The following is a 27519-nucleotide window of genomic DNA, read 5'->3' as shown; positions in this document are numbered from 1 at the left end:
AGAGAGGGAAGGGAGAGAGAGAAACATCAATGTGCGGTTACTGGGGGCTGTGGCCTGCAACCCAGGCATGTGCCCTGACTGGGAATCGAACCTGCGATGCTTTGGTTTGCAGCCCGAGCTCAATCCACTGAGCTACACCAGCCAGGGCGACAACAAATTCTTCTACTGTACTAGGTATACAGAATCATTCACTTAATCCTTATAAATAGCCCTAATAAAGTTTGTTACTGCACCTATTTTGCAGATAAGAAAACTGAGCGTACATCACTTGGCTGAGGTCAAACAGCTGGTGTCAGTAAGGGATTCAGACACCGAGTTTGCACTCTCTGTCATTGCAGTGTCCCACTTCTGCAAGGCTAAGGCTTCTGCCCTCTGAGCTTGGTATGGGGGAGGGGGAGTCCTTACTCTCATCACTAGGGGTGTCAGCAGCTGAAGCAGGTTCAGGAGAGGAGGGAAGAGAGTGCCCCTGAGCTTAAGTATTCTCTACTCACATCTTTGTCTGCCATTCTGCCCACCCTTATCTTCCTTCTTATCTGCCTAGGTGGAAGGTTATGGATTGGGAAACAGCTGGATTCCTGCAGATACCTTTTAATTACCTGTGTTTGTGGCAAGAGCCAATCTGCTCAGGACCACCCCTGAGACAGCTAGATGGAACTGGATCCAGCAGGCAGGACTGAGAGGTGGCAGGGGTTCCCAGGAGAATGAGGCAAGGGGATGACACAGTAAGAACTGGAGAAAGAGTACAGGGTGCAAGGTGGAGTTCAGGGCCCCCTAGGGCTCCAGCAAGGAAGATAGTGAGCCAGCAAGGAACATCAGCTCTCCCTGGGAGCAGGGCTGGCACCCAGCGGGATGACCTGGCACCAGGGGGAGTTCATCTTGGCGTCCTCAGCCCACTTCTTCTGAGGCCTCCCCCTCCTGCTTTTCCCACCACTCTTCCTCCTTCGCCCCCTCTTGGAGGTCTTTCCTCCAGACCCTTCAGTAGAACTCTGCTTGCAGTCGTTGCGCTTTTAATAGGGATCAAAGCTTTAGGCACATGGTGGTGTATTGGGCACCAGCAGATGGAACAGGGGGGTGGAAATCATACCATATTGGCTCCTTCCTCTTCCCCATGGCCCCAGCCAGGCCTCCCTCCTTCCTTTACCCCAGCTGTCATAAGCCGCTTACAGTGGAGCCTAATGCTGTAACAGCCAGGCAACATTTGGGATGGAGTGCCCCTTATGTGCAGAGGCTTATGCTGGTCTGGGCTGAAGGAGGAGGTCGTTGACATGGTCAGCACATTTGGAGAGGTCAGTGTTTATTTAATGAAGGAAACAGAAGGCAGGCGATTTCTCAGGGCTGTGCAGGATGACCCCTGCAAATGTGCAGGTTTGTTGCATGTATGGGCTACTTATGGAGGGTGAATGGTTAATCCGCTAACAACCTCTTGCATTCTGGGTCGTTCCCTCCTGCTGTTAGGATGCTCAGGAAATGGAACCTAATTCAGTCATTAATCTCAGCCTAAGCCAAGCTGAATCAGACAGACGTGCTGGGATCTTCCTCCCTCAAACACGGAGTGTCATTCCCCCCACGACCAAAGGGCTGTAGTTTAGCTGCTGTAGCACTCACCTCCACTGGTTTGGGTAAATGCGAATCACCTGCATAGACCTTGTCTGTACACATACTGACTGTCTTGTTATGAAGACAAGAACCAAGAGGGGCGGGGCTGGAAGGTCTCCTGAAGGAGAAAGCTCTGATGTAAAGCAAAGTGGGAATGTCAGACTGAATCCAAACCCCAGCTCAGCCACCAAGGGACGTCTAACCTTTGGCAAATCCTAGGATGTCTCCAGTCACTGCAGTCTTATCTGATCTGTTTGAGTTGTTTCAAACAAGACTGGCACATCTCGGGTACTTAACATTTGTCAAGGAAGCAAATGAGTAGATAACCTATGTCAAAATGCCCAGAGCAGTGCCTGGTGCCAGGCATGTGTCACAAGCTGTTTTAGTTGTTGTTCTAGTTCCTTAATCTCAGGTCTAAAGATCCCTGAAACACTTTTGACTTTTTGTGGCTCTAGGTGTACCTGTCTGTAATGGGAGGTACTTTCCCACCCTAATGACCTCTATTCCCCTACTAGTCTGGCTGCAAGGACCAGCCTGAGACTCTGACACCTGCCTGCTATCCAAATGCCCTGGAGGGACCCCTGCCAAGAAGCTGCTTCCCCATTCTTTCTAGAGGCTCTGGAAAGCATGCCTAAGAGCTAAGGCCCCATGTCAAATACCTCACCAGAAGGTTGAATGGTCCCCAGGAAGCCACCCTCCCTGGAATCATTGGGCTGGTGAATAGGCCGTCCACGTTAGTGCCTGGTTTGAGCTAGAAGTCTAACCTGCTATACTGAACAAGTATTTTTAAAATTCTCATCGAATTTTCAGGGCATTTAAAAATATATTTATTTATTTTTAGAGGTGAAGGGAGGGAGAAAGAGAGGGAGAGAAACATCAATGTATGGTGGCCTCTCACACATCCCCTACTGGGGACCTGGCCTGCCACCCAGGCATGTGCCCTGACTGGGAATCAAACCAGAGGTCCCTTGCTTCGCTGGGTGGCACTCAATCCACTAAACCACATCAGCCAGGGCAAATTTTCAGTGTATTAATGTACCATATTTTGCTGTGTATAATGTGTACTTTTATGTCCAAATTTTTGAGGGAAATGTAAGGATGTGCACTATACATGGGTATAATGAATACATACCATGGGTTATGGTAATCCCGTGTATAATGCACACAAAAACGTGGGTGTGCATTATACACGGGAGTGCGTTATACATGGCAAAATATGGCAGCTTGTTATAATGAGTCCTTTTTGAAAGTGAATCATCAGCCCGATTTATCTGCTTTCCAACCTGGACTTTTAATCTCACGTTTGATTGAAGCAAGGCACACCTGTAGCTCTCTCACCGGGCTTTAGTGGCAAAGGGCTCTCCTATACAACTTGAAGCACCATTGAGCTTAGGAAACTACTAGAGGAAGTGAGAATGTAAATGGCCTCTTTTGCTTGTTCTGGCAGTATCTCAAAACTCAGGAGGGAAGTTCTTCTCAAGGTCTAACCTCAGTCCCTCCACAGCAACCATATGTTGGTGAAGGAGCAGGTCGGATGGCATGTACTTGATTGGCCCCTCTGGGTCTAATGTACATGGGGATTTGTCTCGGGGGCCTCATTTTGAGGCTCCCATGTCCTCGGCAATGGCGCCAGTGGGAGGATTGGAAAATATCTTCCTTGTGGGCCTGAGGAGGAGGGTGTCTGGTCCACTGTAGATTGGATCTTTTCCTGGCTTTGTCTCAAATTACACGACTTTCCCAAGCTCTTAAATTTTAGTGTTTTTGGCTAGTTTGGGTTCTTGCATCTCTTGTCTTCTGTGGCATCTATAAGCAGGTTGGCTCACTGTTTTCTGCAGAATCCCTCTTGTTGGTGGGCTGCATGAGATGTCTGAAGGTCACCTTGTCCATGCCTCTGCCTCTGGAACAGGCTTCCTGTGCCCCATTGCTTCCAACATCTTCCCAGACACTCCTCCATCATCTCGGACACTACCTCCCTATGCTTCATAGTGACAAGGTTCTTTCCAGAGTCTGGCTTGAACCTCTCTTGCCACCATCTCAACCCCTTGGTCCACATAGTCCTGGCCTCTAGGGGAGGCAAAGAACAGCTGCTTGGCTCCGCCCCTGTTCCTTCGTTGTTCTTGTTGGGGTATCACCTCCGTGCATCCAGCTTGTGAATCCCCCAGCAATTTCTTTGTCACTAGATCACATTGCAAGCTCCTCTCCAAATGCTGTCTGGCTGCTTCCTGTTCCAGGCATCTCCCTCCCACCTGAGTATTTGTGTTTCTGATTATTTATCCCCAGATGCAACGGCCACATTTTTCCAGGTTGAATCTGCTCGTTGTTACTTCCTGCCTGGGTTTGCTAACATCTCCAGGTCCCTTTTGCAGCCTGCGCTGCAGGCTTACTCGGCGTGGAAACATGAATTTCTGGCCTTCAGAAAGCAAACCACGAAGGCCGTGGGACGGGGAGAGCCGGTTCCCCTGCCGAGAGGGGCCCCGCCCAATCTGAAGTCCATGGCCTTCCCCGGGAGAGCATCTGAGCTGATGAACACTGAAAGCCATCAAGTGCTGCCAGCAGGAGGACGGCCTAGAATGAGACCTGTCCCAGCTGTCCAGCTTTCTCTAGTCTCCTGAGCCGGGAACAAGGAGACACCTCCTGCCCTCCCGGCCTTGGCTCTCTCCAAGCAGCCATCACCAGTTCTAATGAAATACTCAGCAGATGAAGTGACCGAATGCCAGAGGAGGGGGTTGGGGGTTCCATTTCCTGTCCAGGGCAGGGGCTGGGCCAAGGTGGCAGGGGCCACAAGTTAAATGCAGATGGAGAGTGAATGTGCCCCCAATTTTTTATTGAAAAGGGAAAGTTCATTTTATTTTAATTTTTTCAATTTCATTTTAATGTAAGCCCTGATGACTGAGGACTCCAGGGTTGGAAGGGATCTTTGAGAGTCTTTAATGCTTGTCTCATTTGACAGATGGAGACCCTTGGAAGTTCGCTAACTTTTTCAAGTTTACAAAAGCATTTTAAATCATCCTTTGACCTCCAGATGGGTGCTGAGTATTAGGCATGGGAAGTTAAAGCTCTCATGCCTAGGACTGGCTCAGGAATGGATGCCTATCCAGAGAACTTGGTCTCCCACTTGCTCACACCTTTCTTCATTCTTTACCTTGAACCGGAGCTGGAGGGAGAAGTTGGGCACAGTGGTAGGCTCCAGCCTCCCAGGGCTCTTGGTGTACCAAGATTAAATTGAAATCCGAGGGTGTGCGTGGAGGTGAGCTGATGCTGCTCCTGAGAGACTGTCAGGTCTTGAGTGGCAGAGGGAACAGGATAAAAGTGTTATTCATGCATCCTGCCCCAACCGGATTCTCTGCCTCTCTACCCCACCACAGCTCCTGAGTTTTGAACATGTTGCTTCTAGTTAGAAGTCTTCCTCAGAAGATGCTGATGAATTTGGAGTGATTTTAAAATTCATCTGGGGAAATAAACAGCTGCAGCTTGAAACACATACACATACAGTTGTGCTGCTGTGTCCCCTACCTCCCCCGCTGACCCCCTCCTTGATTTAGGAAAAGCACACACACCCAAACTGTATAGAAACACTGAAACCCCTGTGAATTATGTGAGCGATCTGAATGACCACTGTGCAAAGGAAGAGGGATTAGCTGTCCTGCAGACTGGCAGACACCGCACCAGGAGACTGCGTGGTCTTAAGAACACGTGTCTGGAATCCTAGGGACCTTTGCGTCCCTGGTTTGCGAGCTCTTTGCAAGACAGAGCTGCTTCTCTCTTGTAAGAACCTTCTTCCCTGGGGAAGTGGGGAGCAGAACGGGAACAAACATTTGTGGTCACCTGAGTACATGCCAGACTTTTATTTTCTCTTAAAAAAGTTATTGTAAAGTAGCAGTTGTGAAATTATTGTTCCCATTTTGTAGAAACTGAGGATTTCAGAGGCGGAGCTGGGACTGTGTTTCAGTGCCAGGCACTGTACTGCTGTCTTATTCCCCGGGGCTCTATGCACTTACCTAACCGAGGATCACAGAACGCATGGGGCCGGGGTGAGGGGTGGGGTGGGGGGAGGGAAGGTGGGGTAGATGCTAACCCACTAAATGCATCTGTTTCCTCCTCTGAAGGTGAAAATGATGCAGTTTGGCTGAGTTATTAGAATTCTCAGTAACATGTAGTCCATAGTCCTTGGAGATGTGGTCAGAAATGACTATTAAAGAGAGACTTGCTGGCCCTCTGAGCTGGGAGTACTGACTGGAGTGGTGATTTTCAACCTTTTTCATCTCATGGCACAGATAAACTAATTACCAAAAGTCCGCAGGGCACCAAAAAATGTATTTTTTGCTGCTCTAACAAAAATAGGTATAATTTTGCTTCACTTTCACCAAATGGCTATTGTTGTGTTGGCTACCATCGTTTTTTTAATTTGACAATCCAAGGAAAAAGAGCTCAGTGCCCCTGACTAAATAAATAGTCAGGTTTTGCGTGTTTTAAAAATTCTTGTGGCACATCGGGGTTTCTGCGGTGGCACACGGGTTGAAAATTGCTGGTTTAGAGGGACGTTTTCATCAGAGAGTCTGCAAAGCTCCTACTGTGTATGCATAGCTGCCTGTTGGGTAGAATGCAGAGCCCCACTCAGGCAGACAGCAGGGGGGTCTCTTCCACTTCAGCAAGAGACAGCAACTTCTTGGGCTGCAGCTTGCTTTCACATGCTCCTTTTGCCCCCCGCCCTGTTTTGAGAAACACCTCTTTAAACCTATTACCCCCTCCAGTTATGACCTGCTCACTTCTCCTCTTCATAGCCAGGGTGGAAAACCAAACCAAACCAAACTTTTTTTTTTGAAGTGTGACATCGAAAAATACTCAGATCATAAGTGCACAACTTGATGAATTATCACTAAGTGGATACACTTGTGTAACCACCATCCAGATGAAGAAGGAACATTCCAGCCTCCAGAAGCACCCCCGTGCCTCCACTCAGTCACAGGCACCCCCTCCCCCAAAGGTCGTGACTTCTAGCACCACACAGGAGTTTTTCCCAGTTTTTGAACTTCATATAAATAGAATCATACAGTATATTTTCTGTGTCTGCCTTTTTTTTTTTTTGCTCAACCTTAATTGTGTGAGATGCATCTATACTTTTGTGTGTAGTGGTGGTTTATTTATTACTATGCTGGTATTTATTTCATTGTTTGAGTGTACCTCAATTTACTTATCCATTCTACTGTTGATGGGCATTACAGTTGTTTCTTGTTTTAGTCTCTTATGAATAGTGTTGCTGTGACTATTTTTTTACATATCTTTTGGTGAATTCATTTCTGATGGGTATATACTTAGGAGTGGAATTGCTAGGTTATATGGCTTGCATATTTTTAGCTTTAGTAGACATTACTGCACAGTTTCCAAAGTGTTTGTAGCAATTTATACTTCCCATTAGCTGGGTATGAGAGTTCCGGTTTCTCCACATACTTGTCAACACTTGGTATTGTCAGTCATTTATATTTTAGCCATTCTGGTACATGTGTGGTGATATCTCAGTGTGGTTTTAATTAGTAATGTCTGACGGCTAATGAGATGAAAACTTGTTCACATGTATTTTTCTTTTTTAGCAATTTGTATATTCTCATTTGTAAAGTTTTTGTTCAAGTCTTTTGACCATTTTAAAATATGGGTTATCTGTTTTTTCCTCACTGATCTGATGGAGTTCTTCATTCATTTTTGGTGTAAGTCCTGTGTTGAACATGTATTTTGCAAATATCTTCTTTCCACGCTGTGGTTTTCCATTTCACTCTTTAATTGTGTCTTTTGGTAGGTAGAGGTTCTTACCATTATTTTAGTCCAATTTATTGATCTATTTTTATGATTAGTGCTTTTTGTGTTCTGTTTAAGAAATTGTCTTTATCCAAGTCATGAATGTGTTCTTTTATGTTATTGTCAGAACCTTTATTGGTTAACCCTTCACATTTAGATCTGCAATCCATATAAACTTGATTTTTGCATGTGTGGTGTGAGGTCTGAGTCAAAATTAATATTTTTTTCACATGGATATTCAATTGACCCAGCATCATTTATTGGAAGAATTATTCTCCCCACTGCTCTGCAGCATTATTTGGATCACAAATCAAGTATGTGTTTCTGCCTTTTAGACTCTCTAATTTATTTCATTCTCTGCTTGACTATCCTGTCTTAATGCCTCATTATTATTATTTTTTTTGAAGATCTATTTGGCTTTATTAAGCAATTCATGAACCAGGCTGCATCTCACCTAACAACTAGAAGGGCACTTCTGGTACCTCATTATCTTAATTGCTACACTTTATAGTAAAGTAAATATCTCGTAGACTTTCAAAGTATTTTTACTTGCTATTTCTTTACCTCTTAGCCAAGCGACTTCCATCTGCCTCTGTTCCCACCACTTGGCCCCAAGGGCTCTTACACAGATGACAAGGGTCCTCCAGTTGGTGCTAAACCTAAGAGAATTGTTTTTAGTTCTCAGCTTCCTTAACCTGTTCGCCACATTCAGCAAGGTTGATCATTCCTTCCTGTTTGAAACACTACCTTCCCTGATTCCAGACTTTCTTGATTTTTCTTCTACTTCCCTGGCTACTTCCTGGAGGTCTCCTTGGTTGGGTTATTCTGCTCTGATTTTTAAATGTTGGGCTTCTTCAAATCTCATTCCAAGGCTCTCTTCTCATTTTACAGCTACTCTCAAGATGATTTATTGTACTCCCAACATTTCCGTCACCAGCTTTAGGTAGGAGAGCTCCCAAATTTATATCTCCAGTTACAATTTTCTTTAGAGCTTAAAATCATGGATGACTTCAATCAGAATTTTTCCTCAGTGGTTCTCTTCCTGAATTACTGTTTCAGTCCAGAATTTTCTTCTCTTTCCTACCTCTTCTCCATGTACCCAGATCCCAGCCAGTTAGGATGAGGGATTCAATTTCTTTGAGATTCAGTTGCTAAAAAGCCCTAATTGGGGGGACAGGGATTATTTCTTTCATTCACAAGGAAAGGTTGTGGTGGGAAATTTCCATTATGAAGATATGTGCTTTAAGATATGTGAGAGAATTACCTGAATTATTTCTGTAAATTTCTTTGCTATCTTTAGAGATAGGTAATATCCCCACAAAATAGTAATTGTCATCCCATTTGCGGTGCTGTTAAGCCCCTCTCATCTTCAGTATCACTGTTTTCATCTCCATTCTGACTGTATGGAATGGTGGGGCTTAAAAGGAGCGGGAAACGAAGACCCAGAAACACCAAGTGAATTCCTCCTACTACAACTGGTGGGAAGACCTAGATAACAAACCCTCCATTTTTATTCCCGTCAAACTCCCCTCACAAAAAACATTAGTGATCCTCACAAACCTAGAGGTGTAACTGTCTGGCTTCCAGCCTTGACTATTATTAGTCCGGGGAGGGAAAGAGGCAGGAAAGAGCTGCCCCTTTACCCCACTGTGGGGCTGAGGAGCAAGTCCATTTACCTGCTATGACTTAGGCCCTGTGATTCCTCCTGATGCTTATCATAATCACTTGAGACCCTTCCTAGGCCACAGTCTTCCACTGCAGCTCTGAAAGCTGGGGTTTCAGTGTCCTAAGTGAATACTGATCAGGATTTCAATTAGATTTAAAGTTTTTCTTTACTGTAGTCCACTGGTTTCAAATTTGAGCACTATCAGTATCAACAGAAAAGCTTGTTGATGAATTTGTCGCCTCACATAGTTATATTAGTGGTTGTTCTAGGGGTTGCAGTGGGTAGTCCAATTTTACACAGTCTATTCAAAATGACCTCAAGGGAAGTGTAGAAATCTTACCACCATATGACTTCCTTTTGCCTCATAGTTTTCTCATGTATTACAGTTATACAAATTGAAAGACCCACCAGAAAAATGTTATGTATTTTTACTTTTAACCGTCAAACATATTTTAAAGAACTCAAGGAGAATGGTATATTTTATTTACTCAGCCATTTACCATTTTTGTGGCTTTTTCTTCATTCCTGATGTTTTTGAGCCAGAACCAGCGGTCTTCTCCTGGGGCTCCTTCTGTCTATGCTGATGGAGCCCGCGTCTTCGTTTTAGACTGCCTTGAGCCTCGGTGGGGAGCATGGGAGGGAAAATACACAAGTTTGGTGTTAGTTCACATTTTGTTCTTTTCTCCCAATCTTCCTTCATTCCTCGGAATTCTGAAATAGCTGCTCTGTACATCCTGTTCTGAATACAGAGCTACATCCAAAAGACAAGACACAGGGAGGGTGAATTCCTGGAGGCTGGTCTAAGACATAGCTTCCTGGACCCTACCTTGAGGGTTATGACTCAGTCTCAGGTAGGGCCTGAGAATTTGTGCCTCTAGCAAGGTTCTAGGTGATGCTGCTGCTGCTGCTGCCGCTGCTTGTCCCAGACCACATTTTCAGAACTACTGGTATAGTCTGTCCTTTAATAAAGTTGGGAAAACTCTTTCTCCAGGATAGAGTATATGTTAGGTTCCTGCATTTTCATAACATTAAGGTCTCGATGGTCTACTATTTAGTAAGCAGAGGGTAAAAGGACAGTGGAAATCTGTTACTTGAGCAGATGAGGAGATAAAAGGAATAAAACATTGTGGAGTATGCTATGGATTACTCAGCCAACTAGGAACTGTGGTCGATGCTTTACTAATATAGAACCCAAACCCTGTGGAAAGGTTGTGGTGGGGAATTTCCATTATGAAGATATGTGCTTTAAGTTAATATACATAGTTTTATAGCAGAACATCATGGACTATCTAGTTACCCTTAAATTTCTTTGTTTGTAGACTATGTTTTTGAATACAGAAGAGGTAAAAAGAGGAACAAAATTTTGATTTCAATTCTGATTAACAAGGAAAAGCTGATTGGCAAAAGAGGAGCCCAGTTGTCCATGCCGTCTTGGCAATGAGGAATGTGCAGAACATGGGATATGCTGAGGCATATGCACTAGACTTTCCAGGTACATATCTCTCAAATAAAAAAAGGTAGCTATGAGCTGAATGTGTGTCACAGGAATCAGCGTTTTAGAGAAAAGAAGTTCAGACAATAGTAAGGAATTCTGAGGTGGCAAAGACAGAGAAGGCATTTGAAAGGAAAGATACTCACACGCACATCAGGATTGTCAACAGACACACCACAACCTTGGAAAGGGCAGACTATGATGAGGTCTGAATGCAAATAAGACAAACACTCTTACAATGAGGTGAGTTAGGGAAACCTGCATCCTATAGGAGCTGTAGCTTGTGAAACAGTGTTTTTTTGTGTCTCCACCAGAGGAAGAAGACAGCAGGTGGTCCAGCCTGTGAGTGCAGAGCTGGACATGCTGTTGTGCTGGAGAGGAAGACAGTCACTGGAGGAAAGGGCCGTGAGCCCAGATTTCTGTGTGAGGCCATGCAAGATGCATACCCAGCGCTAACTGTCAGTCAGTGGTGTGCCAATCAGACGTTTCTCCTTTGTTAGTTCTCCCCCTCCTGCTTCCTCTCTGATGCCTGTTTCCGCTATATACCTTTCTTTTGTACCTTGTTTAAAATTGTGCATAATGAAAATGCACATTTTCTATTTTGAATGGTGACTCTGTCTTTTTTAATTCCACTCCCTAGTCCCTAACACAGGGCATGGTAAGGGTTTGCTGAGTTGACTTCTTTCTATCTCACACCTTGATGTATGCCTTTAGGAAAACCCTAGAAGTAAATCTCAAGGAAAGTTAATTTGAGATTAGGGTATTTATAAAGAAAAAGCAGTCTGTTGATCTGTTCTGAATGTTTACTTGTGCCTTGAGCTATGGGTGCGAGACCCTCTTCTGACATCCCCAAAGCACTTAAGATAGGATCTTATCCTTTGCTTACTGCTGTTCCAATGTGATCAGCTCAAAGCACATCCTGCTTTGGCCTGTGGACTGGCATTGAGGGTACCAGCATCTCTCAGAGCAGCTGTCATGCTGGTGGAATGAGCTCTGCAGCCACAAGAGGCCATATCACCTTCCCCAGATCCCTAGGGGAAATTTTCCGGTTCCAAGAACTCAGTACTGGTGGGAATTACCACCTCTGGGCATATCTGGTTTTCTGAAGATGCAGGTCTAGGCAGAAAAGAAAAAAAAAGAGTAGAATTTTAAGCCTCAGGGGCCACAGATAAGAGAAGGCACAGACCTGATGAGCTCTATTTTCCTTCTGTGTACTTGTTTTTGCACTCCACATTCCTCTGATTGTCTTTCATTTCTGAACTCAGCCTCAAGGGCCTGCATTATTTCTACAACTGCCTTGAGTCCTCCAGACCACCAGGAGGCAGTACAGAGCCTTGTGGGGAGCTTTGCTAAGTGAAACCTGCAAGACATAAACGGTTAAGAAAGGGTTTACTTCTCAATCATGCACCAACTGAAAAGGCTTCATTGTCCCTCTACTTGGGAATCCCACTTTGTCATTCCTGGGTTGATTGTCTATCTGGTTGGTGGCCAGCACACCCAGCTGGAGCACTCATTGTGGCAAAGGGGGCTGTGTGGAAAATAGGAGCCACGGTCCTGGCTCCCAAGAAAGCCACAGTCTTGGGAAGGAGATAAAGACATAGACATAGTTTAAGAGTCCCATCCTTGTGGAGCTGTCCTGACTCCTCCTGCCTGGGCTCATGGGCACTCAAAACTGGCCCACATTTTAGCAAGTCTTCTCTTGTAGTGCAATTACTTATTTGTCCCACTGTTCCCAGCTGTGTGTAAACTGGCATCAAGTGGAATTAACCTCTACATCTCTAGGGGTGAGCAGGGTAAAATAGCTGTTAGACACTCAAGCTTTGGGGCCAAACATGATTCAAATTCCTGTGTAACTGCTGAAAGTTTTATATTTCTCATTAAGACTTTGCATTTGCATTTTTTAAAAGTGGGCATATCAGTACTACCTTCCCCACAGATCTTATGGAGGAGTTACAGAAGATAGTGCTTTAAAGGAGCTTATCGCTGTGCTTGGCATATTGCAGGTGCTCAAAAAATTAATTCTGCTTTCTCTTCCTCCTCCCTTACTTCCAGAGCTTCTCATAGTGCTTGGCACAGAGAAGGTATGTGTAAGATGTTAGCTGGATGATGAACAAAATGACTGAACCAAGAAAATCAGTTGTGACTCAGTGATATGGTCAGCTACCTTTTTTCATTTAAGAGATACATACATGGTAAGTCTAGTACATATGCCCGAGCATGTCCCATGTTCTGTGCTTTCCTCATTGCCAAGACGGCATGAACAAGGACATGGGCCTTCTGGGACAGCCATCTCCATTTCTCTGGACGCTGGTGACAATGTTCTGCAGAGGAATGGGGCTGGCCCGGGAATGTCAGTCCCCCTCAAGGAAGCAGCAGATTTCCAGGGTCGGTCTCAGGGCCCCTTTGTGAGTGATCTGCCTCGAATCATACATTTTTACTTAGGGTGCTGCTATGTGCGTCTAGGGTTACTTACTTAAATAATTTAATATTAGAAGATTTAACTTCCACTTTCCCATATCACAATGAATCCATCATTACCTTTCATTGGGGTTTGAGGCTAGTGAATGTAGCTGCTTTTCATCTGTGGGTTTATTACTGTTTATTCTTTTTTCTTCCTCCCACCCCGAGATTCAAGCCTAATTCTTAACTGTTATTAGATTCAAGAGGTGTAACATTTATTGTAATTTTTTGTGGTTAGATGGATGTATTTTGAATCAAGTATGTGTATGTATATATGTAACATTATACATACAATTTTAAATAACAAAATTTATTATTCTAAACACTTTTTAAGTGTACAGTTCAGTGGCATTAAGTACACCCACATTGTTGTGCAGCCATGACAACCATCCATCTCTAAACATTTTTATCCTTCCCAACTGAAATCCTGTAACCATTAAACACTAGCTCCCTATTCTCCCCATGTGTTTACCCCCGGTTCCTGGAACCACCATTCTGCTTTCTGTTTCTGTGAATCTGACTTCTCTAGGTACCTCATATAAGCAGAAGCATACAATGTTTGTATTTTTATGACTGTATTTTGTATCCTTTTATTTCACTGAGTATAATGCTCTAACGTTCATCTATAATATAGATGTGTCAGAAGTCACTGCCTTTTAAAGGCTGAATAATATTCCATTGTATGTATATATCACAGTTTGTTTATCAATCCATCTGTCAGTGGGTACCTGGGTGGCTTCTACTTTTTGGCTAGTGTGAATAATGCTGCTATGAACATAAGTATACAAATATCTGTTGAGTCTTCTCCTCTCTGCTTTATTACTTTCTTGGGAGGGCCAGAGTGACTTAGATTTGTAGGCTGGGATGGGCCTGAGAGAGGTTCTCCGTCTCTGTTTAGGCCTCTTCTTCTAGAATTGAGGTCCTGCCTGAATTCCAGGTCAGGACTTTACTCAGAGTCCTCTTGCCCACTCCAGGCATCTGGGCACAGGTGGTGTTAGGACCTGCAGTTATTTCTGCTTGATACACTAATACACTAATGCCCCGTTAGTGAGTGTGTGTTGATTTGTGATTAGAGTCTGGGAGCTAGGTGGAAGCTAAGCTATACTAGCTCAGGGGTCTTATTAGCCATGGACAGCCCTCGGAATCATTTCCATTGTCACTTAAGGATTGTATGGTTCTAAGGAACATTCCAAAGAACTCAGGCCATGCTGGTAGTATCGCTCACCTGTGAACCAGGTGAAGGACTTGGATTCTAGATTTATACTATCTGGGTTCAAATCTTGGCTCTGCCACTTACTGTTGCCCTGAGCATGTTACCAAACCTTTCCCAGACTCACTTTTTTAAAATCTTTGAAGTGGGAAAAACAGTAGTGTCTACTTGCTGGGTTTGTTGAGAGAATTAAATGAGATAATAAATGCACTTAAAGTCCATATTATAGTGCCTAACATATGGTAAGTTGCTCATTAAATATTAGCTATCATCTGTTCTTGTTCTTACGGTCACCTCCTTTTGCACAGCCATGCTCATTGGTTAGTAAGCACGAACCTTAGATGTAACCTGTGTTGATGGTGCATTTTCCATTCAGCTGCTCTCTTTCTGCAAATTCCCGAGGTCAGCTCACCCAACCCAAAAGCTTGGTGAAAGCTCTGACACCTTGTAAAGCCTCACTCCTTCCTAATAACTTTCTATATGAGTCAGGGGCCACCCTGAATGTTTACACTTTCAGACCCCAGGGGTGGGGAAGGGGTGGTGGCTGCCACTGACTTCCAGGCAACCGGGGCCAACGGGAGAGGTCAACCCCACCAAAGGCAATTTCATCCGGCTTCCACAGAATAGGAATATTAACCTGACATGAGGCCAGAGCAGGCTGGACCAGAGGGAGATGAAATAGTTGAGCAAGAATGTAATGCTTTCTGGTAGATTCAGGCGATGGATGCTGTAGCAAATCAGAACCAGATTTTGAACATGGTGGTGGTGGATGGGAAGGTGGTGTTTGTGCCGTGCGATCCCTGTATTCTTCATTAGCAGCCCTGCCCTGGGACTGTGTTGGTCCTCCTTTACCATGCTGGGAGGAAAGAATGGGTTTGTGGGTCTGTCTGCTGGCTTCCCTTCATTTTCATTTGGTCCGTTTTCCCTCTAGATGACCTAAGAGCAATCTGCAGACCCAGCGTGTTGTCTTAGGTGATGGGCTGGAGAGAAGGACCTCAGTGATTGTTGCTTCTTTCCCAAGTGTACTATTAGGCAAGGTGGCAGCACTGTCACGCAGCAGGCTGAGCTTCCTGGTACAGGCGTTGCCCTTGTCTGCTCACCGGCTCTGAACTGGTGTAGGAAGTGTGAGCCGCTCTGGGCCAGGACACAAAGATGGCCTCTTGGCCTAGCTAGCGATCTGACCTTGCCTTTGGGCCACCTTGCCATTTCATCGTGATTGCTCTTCATCAGGAGATCATTTGCAGTTACAGCAGCAGGAAGGAGTGGTGGGGAAGGGGTGAAAAGACATGCTTTCAGGTCTGCACTTGGTGTTCAGTCTGCGGAGGAGGCTGGTCAGGTAGATCGGGTGAGCAAGACACCTCTGAAACGGAAGCTGCCCGTGTCCTCTGAACCGACGCTAGTAATTTCATCCTCTTCTCTCATGAATTTTACAATGCCCTTGAGGCAGCAGCTGGAATCACTGCCCACATTGGCCATGACCTAGTGTTGCCTGGCATCCCGACTGGTGAGAGGCCCAGATTCGAAATGCTCTTCCCTTGAGTCCCTGCTGGTGGGGCTGTGGACTGTCAGAGTTAAGCGGCCAGGGTCTGGAGGTAGATGCCCCGGTTCTCTATTTCCATTTTCACTAGCTGTGTGACCTTGGGCCACATATGTTCTAACTTTTCTGTGCCTCAGTTTCTTTCTCTGTAAAATGGGGATTATTATTATATACACTTGTCAGGGCTGGTGTTAGGATTAAGTTAAATAATGCATGGAAAGGGTTTAGAGAAGTGTCTGCAATGTAGGGACTGAAATTCAGAAAGAACAATACTGTAACTTCTCCTGGGACTATTACAGTGCACGCATCTTTGTGAGATTCACAGCCTTAATCAGTCCTCCCGATGCAGGAACAGTGTACCAGAGCTCAAACCTTTGGATTAGGTAAAAGGCTATGGTCAATCTATGTTTGCTATTGTAGTTGCTAAATTATAAATGCCTGACACTGTTTCAAGTACATTAAAAAACCCCAGAAAATGTCAGAGGTAAAGATGACCTATGCCATCAGTCATTCTGTTCAAACTTCTGGTGTCATAGCGACACCGAGGCCCAGACAGGCATGTCTTGCCAAGGCTCCAATTCCAGGCAATAGAAGAGCAGGGACTTGAAATAAAGACTGGAGTGCTGAGCTCAGTCCTCACATGGCTTCCCCACGGGGCCTCTTCTGCAGGCTTGGAGAGTATCCTGTGAAATAGCCAGAGACCTGGTAGCTGAGCAGGCATCCAACACACACACACATATCGAAACCCACCCAAGTGTTTGTGCCCTTTCCAATTGATGGCATAAAGGACCGAGCAAGAGAAATTACCCAGGATTAAACAGACAGCTACGTCACATTTCCATGAGTGTTTGTGCAGAGTGACTGGCTGTAAATTTATCAGTAAGCTCCAAGGCAGAAAGCATCTCCAGGTCTGGTTCAGCCACAGAGTAGGGGGATCTGGGGGATGTGTCTTCTTTCTGGGTGAACCTAGTTTTACTGGAGTAAGCACAGGCTTTGCATGTGAGCCCCAAATATTCAATTGAGCTCCGTTTTCAGCACCCTCGCTGGGGACCGACAGGAAGCTGGGGAAGGGAAAACAGAGCCACTCTGAGATTTTTGGCTTCCTCCACCAAGCTGTGTGTGCTAGTGGCTTCCAGCAAGGTGTGTGGCAGGCACTTAACACTCTCGAATGATACGGGGTTCATGCGGAACCCTGGCAGGAAGGCCACAGGGAGGCATCTGTCTGCATATACCCTTCTCTGCTTTCTGGGTCTCCCTATCTAGATTTTAACCTCATCCTCTTTTTGAGAATTTCCCCTTTGTCTCTCTTCTGCCCTCCTTCCTGCCTATCATCTCTCCAGTGGACAGCACTCCCCAGACAGGACTAGGCAATGCACCCGGCCCTAGTTTGAGCAAGGTCTTGCCTTTTCTCTTGGGGCCTTCGTCTGCTTCTGGGTTTTGAGTCAGGACAACAAAGAATGCTCTGTCTCTGGCTCTGTTTGGGTGCTCGCCTTTCCTTTATTCCTTTGCTCCTCCCTAATTGCTCTCTCAGACCACCCAGCTAATGCCTTTCCTACCTTTGATGTTGGTTTCCTCTGAACGTGGGACAAGAAGACCTGTCACATGGCCCTGGTCCTTTGGCCACTAATGCCTCTGATGTCTGACCAAACTGTGAATGTCCTCTGTCTAGCCAGTGGGCCAGGACCTGAGGCTGGCACTGTCCCTGCGCCATGCCTGTGGGGAGGAGTGCGGATCATAGTTTTTCTGTTTGAAGCTACCGTGAAGGCCGTGGCTCTCCAAGTTCCCTTCCCTGCAAAGTGGAGGAGCGAGAGCAGACAGAAGGTTCTGAAGTCAAGCTGTCTCAGGGAATCACTTCAAACTTGGGTTTCCCTTTTGTGAAATGTAGGCCAGACAGCTCACGTTGTATGTCCACCTTCTCCTGGTATACTAGGATAGATGCTTAAGTGGGTGAGAGGCATCGTTTCTTTCAGACCACAGGAGAGGTGGTCCCTGCAGTGATTGAGTTGACACGGGCCAGGGTCTGTGTTGTTGTCATAAACCTCACTACGAGATGTTTTTTTTGCCTCTTCCTCTCCTTCCCATTCTTAAAGACTCTTGAAGACTCCACATTTGTTCTCAGTGCCCTTCAGCCTTCCTCTTTCAATAGTTATTTACACTTCGAAGTCTCTTTTTCTGCCTCCCTAGTCATCCATCCCGCCCTGCCCCATCCCTCACCTCCAACCATAGCCTGAAAGAGTTAATTCAGTTCTCAGCCCCAGCCAGCAAGTCTCCATGTGCCAGTAGAGTCAGCCTAGGATGAGCATTATTGAAATTGTCCATTTCTTTCTATAGCTTCATTCTCTAGCCTGGAATGGAACAATGAGACCAGAAGTGTTCCAGACACACTGTTTGTTTAATAAAGGAACATTCTTCCAGATGAACTGTATGGCTGTTAGGTTTTCTGGTTTGATTGGTTAACCCTTGTAAGTGGTTTGCATTTCCCTTATTAGAGCTGGCCAGACTAGGGGGGCATGGTGTCAGATCCACGAGCCCTTCTAATTTTTAGAACATTACTGCCCTGACCCTGGCCTCTGACCTAGTCAAAAGGTCTGTCCTGCATCCAGAGAATTGGTTAAAGCTATAAATCTTTTGAAAATGAGTGTACTGTATGGCCCCAGGAGAAATTACAGATTGCCCCTTCTGAATTTCAACCCCTTTGGCTTTGCAAAGGCTGTTGATTTTATTATTGATCATTGAGTTTGATCTGATGCATTTCACAGAGACTTGGCTCTCTGGTTGTGCTGTTGGCTCCAGGGGCAGCAGCTATGCTGATGACGAGTTTTTCCATTCCCCCCGCCAGATGCAAGAGGTGGTAGGGTAGATGCAAACTTACTCCTCCCTTCTTTCTGGAAAGTCTGATTTAGATGCATGCATATGTGGGTTTCTTTATGTTATCAATAGCGTGCATTAAAAATTGCCCTTGACATACTGCCAGAGGCAGGGGGATCGATGGGATGACCTTTGAAAGACCCTTCCTGGTAAAATAGCTATGAGTTTTTTTCTGGTTATTCTGTGGACTATATAATTTCTCTTTTTCCCTACTTTCACCTTTGTCCAACTCTCTGCCTCTGGATAGAACTGTCACAACTATAATCCACTATGTAGACAGTGGGTTCAATTGGGGGTAGTCAGTATCCCATTCATCCATCCATCCATCCATCCATCCATCCATCATTTATCAGATACCTACTCAATTCTAGGGACTATGCTAATCTGCTTCCTATTGTCTAATTTTGTTTGGTATTTATATTCAGTAGAACTAGAAGACCATCTCAATCCTTTAAAAACTTGATCTTTCTTTTTTGCATTTGACACATTTTGACCACATCTTCCTACTTGATATTTACCTCCCTAAGGTTTCCAGGGTCTGTAATGTGATTTCCCCTGGCATTTCTTCTGCTTCTATGGTCATCCTTCTTATTCTCTCATTTTTTTCTTTCCTCTTTATTTACAATGGAAGTATCTGTGTTCTGAGTTCTGCCTTCAGCTTTCTTTCCCCTTTTTACTTTCCTTTGCTCTTCTCTTTAAACACTCTTTCTGGGCAATTTCACCCATGTCACCATCTCTAAGTTATTATCTGCCTACATATGATGACTGTCAAGTATTCTTATTTAACCTGTACTTACACCATGTGCTCCAAGCTCTTATATCTGTCTCCTGACTACAAATGGCAGGATGTCCAGAAAATCTCAAACTCATCATGTTCATAAATGAACTCAGCATCTTCTCTTCAATTGTGTACCTTCCTGATTCCCTGTCTTGAGGGCTGTCCTAACCCACTCTCTTCAGTCATGCCAGAATCTGAAAGGCCCCCTTAGATTTTTCCCTCCCCTCACATCCATTTGGATACCAAGTCATGTCAGTCCGATTTCCCATATCTGTTTCCACCTCTCCTTCACCATTGCCACCATCCTAATTCCAGCACTCATCATCTTCCCTTGCATTATTGCGTATTTTTTACCTGGCCACTAGATTTGCTCCCGCCACCCCAACCATCTTCATGCTGTATCAGACTGGCCTTTGTAAATGCAAATATGATCAAGTCAATCCCTTGTTTAAAGTTTTTCAATGGCTGCTAAGCACCTAAGAAGAAGTTCACACCCCTTAAGCATGTAATAGCAGGTCTCTTGTCTATGTCTTTGCTTTATCTCCAGTAAGTCTCTGCACTCTCTCATGGGATTCCAGGCACACGCCATAGGCTCCAGTCATATCAGGTCACTTGCCCTGCTCTAGACCCTTGCCCTTGCTCTTCCCTCCACTTGAAATGGTCTTACCTCCCTCAGTGTGTTGGTCTTAGCTCAAACACACTCTTTTCTGTGAAGTCTTCCTTGACTCCTAGGTTTCTTCCTCCCCACTTCTATTGTACCTTGAAAATGTTGTAATACTTTGTTTTTATGTTTCGTTTCCAATAGACAGTAAGCTCCTGGAGGGTGGGGATGGCATCTTTTATCCCTGTTACCTAGGGCTTCTTCACATTGGTCTTGTATCTGGAAAGGGCTCTGTTTATGGCCATATAGCTCCTGAGATTATTTTTTCTCTTCTGATCTGTATCTGAGCTATAGATACTCAGTCACTTCCCCATTTACACTTTCTCTTCTATCTTTTTCTTCCACCAGAAAACATGAGGACTTCTGAAATTAGCTTTGTTTCTCATGTTTGGCTGTAGTCAACTCTTCTTTATCTTCCTGCAGCTTCATCTGCTGTTTTGATTATTTGAAGGGGGAATTATTGATATGGACTCAGCTTCACTTTGGTCCTGACCCTGCTCCCTTCCTTTTGCTTCATCTTCCAACCTGGAAGCAGGGAATGCAAACAGCATTGATATCAAGCCATGTTTTTGATCGAGAAGGATGAGGAGACACTGTTATGTTCTTGTAGGTCCTCCATGCTTGTGGATGCACCAACATCCCACTTTTGATGTTACCAATGGCCAATTCCACTTTCTTTCTCCCAACCAAATGTTAAGTTTGAACAGAACATAGTTAGCAATTGACTTCAAGATCAAAGTTTAGAAAGCATGCTTTTACCCTCTGCTCTATCTCCCATGGCAATTGAGATTTTAATGAAGTTATTAGACAGTGTGTTTCTTCAGGAAAGTGCCAAATCTCAGAACCACCTTCTCTGGCTTCTCTTTAACAAAACGCACAATTTCCAGCAAGTTTCTATGTTCACATAGGATGCTATATAAATCAGCATGAAGTGTGATATTCCCATAAATCTGCAGGCTCGTGTAAGGACCACTGTCTAACTTTGTTGATGTTGGGTACTTGTTTCTATGCTGTGTGGACCATGCTTAGGACAAAGTCAGCAATGCTAAATTCACATTGTAATGAATCATCAATTCATTAAATGTTTGAGGCACACTTAATATTATCCAGGCCTTGTGCTAGGGCTGGCAGTATGGTGGGGAACAGAATTGGTCCCTGCCCTGGGAGCAGCATGATAGAAAGTGCATTAAAATCAGACAGGACTGAGTGTAAATCTTGATTACATCACTTCTTACTCAGTGATCCTGAACAAGTTATTCCACCTTTCTGAGCCTCAATTTCTTCCTCTATAAAGTAAGAATTATTCTATATCCCTTACAGAGTTATTGTAAGAACTAGAGAGAAAATACATCAAACATGACCTTGTTGGTACAGTGCTTCACACTTAATAGACAAAGAGCCATAATTATTGTCCGCTATCACATTAGTAATTACAGCAAAATAGAAACCCCCAACTCTCTGGTCTGCTTTAGCTTATAGTAATAGCTATAATTTTTAGTGTCTCTTTCTTGACACAGACTCTGTTCTTAGTGCTTTACGTGTATTAACACACTGAATCCTTACAACAATCTTATGAAGTAGATACTTGTATTATTTTTTAGAGGGGGGAACTGGGGCATAAGAAAGTTACATAACTTGCCCAAGGCCATACACCTGGGGAATGGTTTGGCTGAGGATTTGAACCCAGGCACTCTTGCTTCATATTACACGTTCTTAACCACCTCATTCTCCTGCCTCTCCATGAAATGCACAGATTATTGTTTCTAAGTTAATAACTGTATTCATTTCCTAAGGCTGCCATTAAAAATGTCCTCAAACGTGTTGGCTTGAAATAACAGACATTTTTCTCTCATAGTTCTCAAGGCCAGCAATCCAAATTCAGGGGCTGGCAGGGTTGGTAAGGTCTGGGAGCCCCGAGGGAGAATCGTCCCACGGCTCTCTCCTAGCTTCTGGTGGTGGCCAGCAATCTGTGTGTGGCATTCCTTGGCTGGCAGCACATCACCCCAGTCTCTGCCTCTGTCTTGACATTGCCTTCTTCTCTGTAGATCCTTTCCTCTTATAAGGTTTCCAGTCATGGGGTTTAGGACCTGCCCTATCCATTAGGTCTTCATCTTAATTGATTATATCTACAACCACCCTATTTCCAAATCAGGTCACGTTCTCGGGTTCCAGATGCACATGAATTTCAGGGGTACTATTTAACTCACTTATAATAACCATTTGCTCTTTACTTTAAAATGGGAATTGATGAAGGCATGTTTCTTTACTGTCTTATTCTAAAAGGCAGGTGAAATAAATAAAACAATGCTCCAAGAACCTATTCATATTTTAGAACATGATTTTAACTGTTGTTTGGGCCATAGGCAGGCAGTGGACTAAGAGGAATATTTACTTCCTTCTTAGCTGACCTTGGCCCTGCCCAAGCCAGGTACCATGATCCCTCCCTGACATTTTTCCCTGGACTTCTCTCTAATCAGTCAAACCCCTTCGCCCATTTTTCATCAAATGTGGCCTTGAGTTCTTTTTCTTTTCTCATTGCTCTCCTCATAAGAGGCTCCGATTCTGTTGCCCCGTTGACATGCATCAGTGAGACCAGAGGGCAGTCTTCCTCTCTGTCATTCTGGATACAGCTTAGGTCACATCAGGTTTTTTATGGTGGCTGTTGCCCTAGGTCTGATTGTACTGCTTACTGCAGTGATTCTGAGAAAGTCACAGCATCTCTGAGCTCATTCTGTTCTTCTCTAGAATGGGGATCATTGCACTTGATCACGAGGGTGTTGTGACGCAGGTGGCCTGATGTGTCTGGATGCTGTCTTGTATCTGTGCAGTGTAATGAATGTGTTAGAAGTAGATGTTAGGCTGCAGGTTCAGATGAAAATGAAAGGGACTGGGAGCCCCACAGATGTCTGCCTTCCATGGTTGATTCCAGTCCCCAGAGGGCTATTAGTCGGGGATGGTTAGCGTGGGAGGTGGAGAAATGGATCCAGGAGGTGGAGTGTCTGGTTCAAACTTTTGATCAGGAGATTCGCCCTTTGATGTAGCAGAATGGAGCTCCCTCCAAGAGCACTGCCGAGGACAGCAGGCCAGTTTGCCTGCCCCTGCATTCTCTGGCAGGTATGGTGCGAACTCCTGTGGCTGAGTGTCAGCCCTGGGCCATCCTCCCACTGGGGCCTGTCTGCCTCATGATAGCTCACAGTCTGTCCTGGTGCTGATCTCCTTAGGTCATGTGTGAGATGTGAAACATGTACCAGCTGACCAGAGCATTAATGGGACAAACATTTTTGGGGTACCTACAATATATAAAGCATAATATTAGACTGGGATTGAAGAATGAAAAATACAGAGCTATCTTTCAAGCTCACAGTCCAGTATAACAGAAAGATAGGTAAACAATCATAGCAATGAGAGAAGGCAGGGGGAGGTGTGACTATCAGTAAGGCCTGCTCTAGATCAAGGGTTGGCAGTCTCTATCCTGCAGGCCACAGCCAGTCCACCATCTATTTTGTAAATAAAACTGTGTTGGAATCCAGTGATGCTCATTTCTTTACGTATTGTCTATGCTACTTGTGCAATTCAACCGCAGAGATGAGTAGTCGTGACAGTGACCACGTGGCCTGCAAAGTTTAAAATATACACCATCTGCTTTTTTATAGAAAAAGTTTGCCGAACCCTGTTCTAGATAATGGGCCAGCCAGGAAAGGTTCTGAATAGAAAACAGATATGAACCTTATTCTCAGGAGCTTTCTGGATTTGCGTGTGCAATGAACACACAGAATTCAGAGAAAGAAAAATGAGGGAGCTGGCTGGGGAGAGCTTTGGAGCTGTGTGCGAGGCTCTGCCTGGGAAGTGAGATGTCCAGAAGCCTGGCAGGTAGGTATGAAGTGCTGGGAGGAAGCTGTGTGCCCATAGGTGCACAGCAGAGCTGAGAAGGGGAGAGAGGCCAAGGCCAGAGGTCAAGCAAGGACAATGTTGTTATTATGACAGGGGATTGCACGGATTCAGTGTAAAGCATCAAAGAAGCAGACAACACCTCACCCCATCCTTGACTGCAGAAGTGAAGAGAAGTGAGGGAAAGGAGATGACTTATCTAAGCTCAACCAGCCAGTGAAGGGCAGATCAGCACCAAGCCCTGCCTCTCTTCCCCAGTTGGGACCTGAGCTCTGGGACACTGACCCCGTGACCTAGCTCTTTGGGGAAAGGGCTGCAAAGTTCAAGCTCCTTCCCAAAAACTCCCCTCTTTGAAATTTTCTGCAGCAACCTCCCCACCCCGCCGACTCCCAGTCTTATTTTTTAACCTCTTGTAGGGTTCCTCAGTCAGTAAGGGGCTTGAGTCAGGGTCTGTGTCTGGTTCCTCTCAGGTGAGGCCCTTCTTGTTCACACTGGGAAGGATGTGTGAGAGCATTGAGCCTTGGGGCTCTCTCCCCAACTCCCTAAGCACATAGATGGGAGGTCTGGGCTTCTGTGGAGGTCCCTTGGTTAGGGTGGAGGCAGGGCAGGGCGCACCCCACAGCGGAGGCTGGTGGCTGGGAGCACTGAGAGGCCTCTTGAGAAGCCTGTGAGGATGTCACGGAGCCCTGACTGGCTTTGCAGCTCCCCATGTAGTTTCTCACACATGCTCTGGCCACCTGCAGAATCATTCCAAAATGCTTCAACACCCTTGAGCAAGGAGCTTCTTCTTCAAGTGCTAAACGTCTCCCAGGCAGCACCACCAGCTCAGGCAGGACTCACTGGCATGCCATGCCTCTTCAGTGACTGACGGAAACACCTCGTCTGTCCTGATGTATTGATGAAGCTCCCACTCAGACCATTCCTAATCTACAGGACCTGCTCCTCTGGCCTCCATCAAGCTCTGAGCAGACTCTGCTTGGCCTGCCCTAGCATACTGGGTGGGCTCCAAGCCCAGTCCCTCCAGTGAGGCAGGGATGGGTCAGGGATGTGGTCAGGGAGGTGAATGCAGGGAGGTGAATGCAGGGAGGTGAATGCATGAAACCTGAGGACACAAGGTTTCATGAGAGAGAAAGAAAGCAATTTAGGCACTTTAGGGCAAGAATGACACAGTTCTGACCCTGGTGGAATTCCTCAGTCCTTGCTCCCTTACTTTGTCTCCTTTGTCTGGTCTTACTCATTTACAGCCACACAGAAATCAGTTACTTGCTGTCCAGCCCGGGTTACCAAATATTGAAAAACAAAAAGCCCCCCATCCCCTCATGTAAACAGTAGCCTGTCACCAAAAGAAATAACAAAGATGGTCATTCACCTGTCATATGCGTGCCCTAGTGGGCTGTGTTTTCCGCCCTTCTTCATACCGACTCTTCCCAACGGCCCCACGGAGGATGCCATTTCCTCCATTCTGTGGAGCAGGGCTCAGAGAGGTTAAGTCACCGCTGAGGTCACCCAGACAGATTTGTAAGGCTGTCTGTTTCTGGAACCTATTCCTTTTCATTATACTATGCCTCTTCCCAGGTGCACGGGCACATCTCTTTCCTGGGAAAAGGACCTTTAGGAAGCTTGTCCAGACCCCTGACAGGCTGGCCTTCTCTGTGGGTAGACATGGAGTTCTAGGCAGCATGATTTTTTAACAGAATGAAATATAATTCTTTACCATAAAATCCACCCTTCCAAAGTCCAGTGGTCTTCCAAATCCCGTGGTCTTCAGTATTGTTGCAGAGCTGTGCAGCCATCACCTAGATATTATAAATAAGCCTCTTCGGAAAGGTTCCTGGACCTCCATCCTCTCTCCCGTCTGCCCCATCGTGGGCCCGAGGTCTGTGTGAGTCACGGTGGGATAGAGCATTCGGCTGGGTGGGATCAGATCTTCACCAGCCTTTCATGCCCCAGAAGCATTGCTTTGTCATAGACTGACCAGCTAGTCACTTGATAGCCTCCCAGTGAGGTAACCTGAGGACATCCCAGGACCTTCCTTAGCTGGACAGGATTTGGGTTCAATGACAGGGAAGCCAGGTGGGAATGCTTGTGAGACAGACCCTTCAGACCAAGACAGAAGCAGGTGGAGGGTCCTACAGGGAGCTCCCAGAAGCAGCTGGGTACCAGGAGAGGGAGAACCAAAAACCTATTTTGCTCCTAGCTCATTTACCTGGACTTGCTTAAAGCTGCCTGACAACCTGGGACTGGTTTCTGGACTGCTTCTCTTGAATGTAGGATGAATAAAACAAGCTTAGAAGATTGTACATTTCCAGTTTTCTCTGGTCTCAAACACACATGAAGCTTCATAAGCATGTCCTGTGTGCAAGGCAGGTGAAAGATACTCTCAGTGGGATACTCTGAGCTTTGCAGCCAGGGCCAGGACTTAGGACACCTGGATTCTTCCACTGCCCACTGGTAGGTTCTGAAATTCCTCCCTTGGTTCCCTTTGTCCCAGTGAACCTTTTGGAGTGCTTACTCTACTCTAGGCCCTGTGCTGGGGCCTACATGCTTGATCAGCAAGACAGAGGCCAGTCTTTAAGAAATCAATATTCAGCCCTTATAAATGTAAATATACCTGAGAGGGGCTCTGCTTTGGCCCCCTAGCCATTTACAACCCATGTATTATACACCAGGCCTTGCTTTTGGGCCATGGAAAGGACCCCAGGTGCTGCTGTCCTTTATCTCTGGCTGTTTTACTGTGGGTGGGCATCCAGGGTTCAGACCGGGACCCCAGCTGGCCCCTCTGGTATCTTTGTGCCATACGGCACAAATTAGAAATAGGTCTTTTTCAAGATGTCTTAATTTTATTTTTGGAAAATCTTCTTAATATGATGATTTTGTTAGATGAAGACACTTTACTGCCATCTGCTAGAAAGCTGTCATAGTAAATGCACAAACTCTAAGATATACCTTCTCTATGGTTGGCTTCCCCTTAATGCAGCATCTTTGTGCAGCGCCATGACCTGCATGGCTGTGTGCGGCCACCTTGGTTAGGATAAGGTCCGGAGGTCAGTGATAACCACTGCTGGCTGGTCCCTGCTGCATCTCTCATCCAGCAGAAAGTGCCCTCACCCCGAGCAGGACCTTTGATCCTTTCAAGTTTCAGAGTGTGAGGACAGGGATGGGAGCCCTAAGAAGAAGAGAAGAAATATGGTTCTATGTAGATGGTGAAAGTCTCTGTGACTCTCTGCGCTCTGGCTCACTCCTAGGTTTTTCCAGGAGGCTGGAGCTTTGAGGCCCATTGTTGCAGAGTGACCTAAAGGCCAGGTCTTTGGGCTGAAGGGCTAAGAGAATTCTGCAGGAAGGTGAGCAGAAAGCAGGGGCAGAGGGAGGCTCAGTTGTGACATTCCTAATGTACCACAGATGGGGAGTGCAGAGCTGGCACCTGGACCTGGGTCTCTATGTCTCACCAGCTTGTCCCTTTCTCTCCCACTACCCTGGGGGCGCTGAGCAGTGCTGCAGTATTGTGGGTACAGATGGGCAGGGAAGACTGTGGGTTCTCTTTCTTCAGAGAACTCTCAGAGCAGTGGAGTGTCC

General features: G+C 45.6%; 1 protein-coding gene across 5 annotated transcripts in view; it reads left to right on the top strand.

Moving 5' to 3' along the window:
• The window catches only part of ANO2 (anoctamin 2), a 311269-nt gene that overhangs the window by 33843 nt on the left and 249907 nt on the right, over positions 1-27519 (top strand). Inside the window, exon 1 of one of the 5 annotated variants that reach the window (XM_045826459.1) lies at positions 1241-1286. The exons of the other annotated variants lie outside the window; for them this stretch is intronic. Coding sequence (XP_045682415.1) covers positions 1266-1286 — 21 coding nt within the window. The 5' untranslated portion in view covers positions 1241-1265. Of the gene's footprint in view, positions 1-1240; positions 1287-27519 lie in introns of those variants that run through there. 5 annotated transcript variants of the gene reach the window in all.

This window comes from Phyllostomus hastatus, unplaced genomic scaffold (assembly GCF_019186645.2).
Source record: "Phyllostomus hastatus isolate PE091 unplaced genomic scaffold, TTU_PhHast_1.1 phas_scaffold_755, whole genome shotgun sequence".
NCBI classification, from domain to species: domain Eukaryota; kingdom Metazoa; phylum Chordata; class Mammalia; order Chiroptera; family Phyllostomidae; genus Phyllostomus; species Phyllostomus hastatus.
This window is presented reverse-complemented; position numbering and strand designations above follow the sequence as displayed.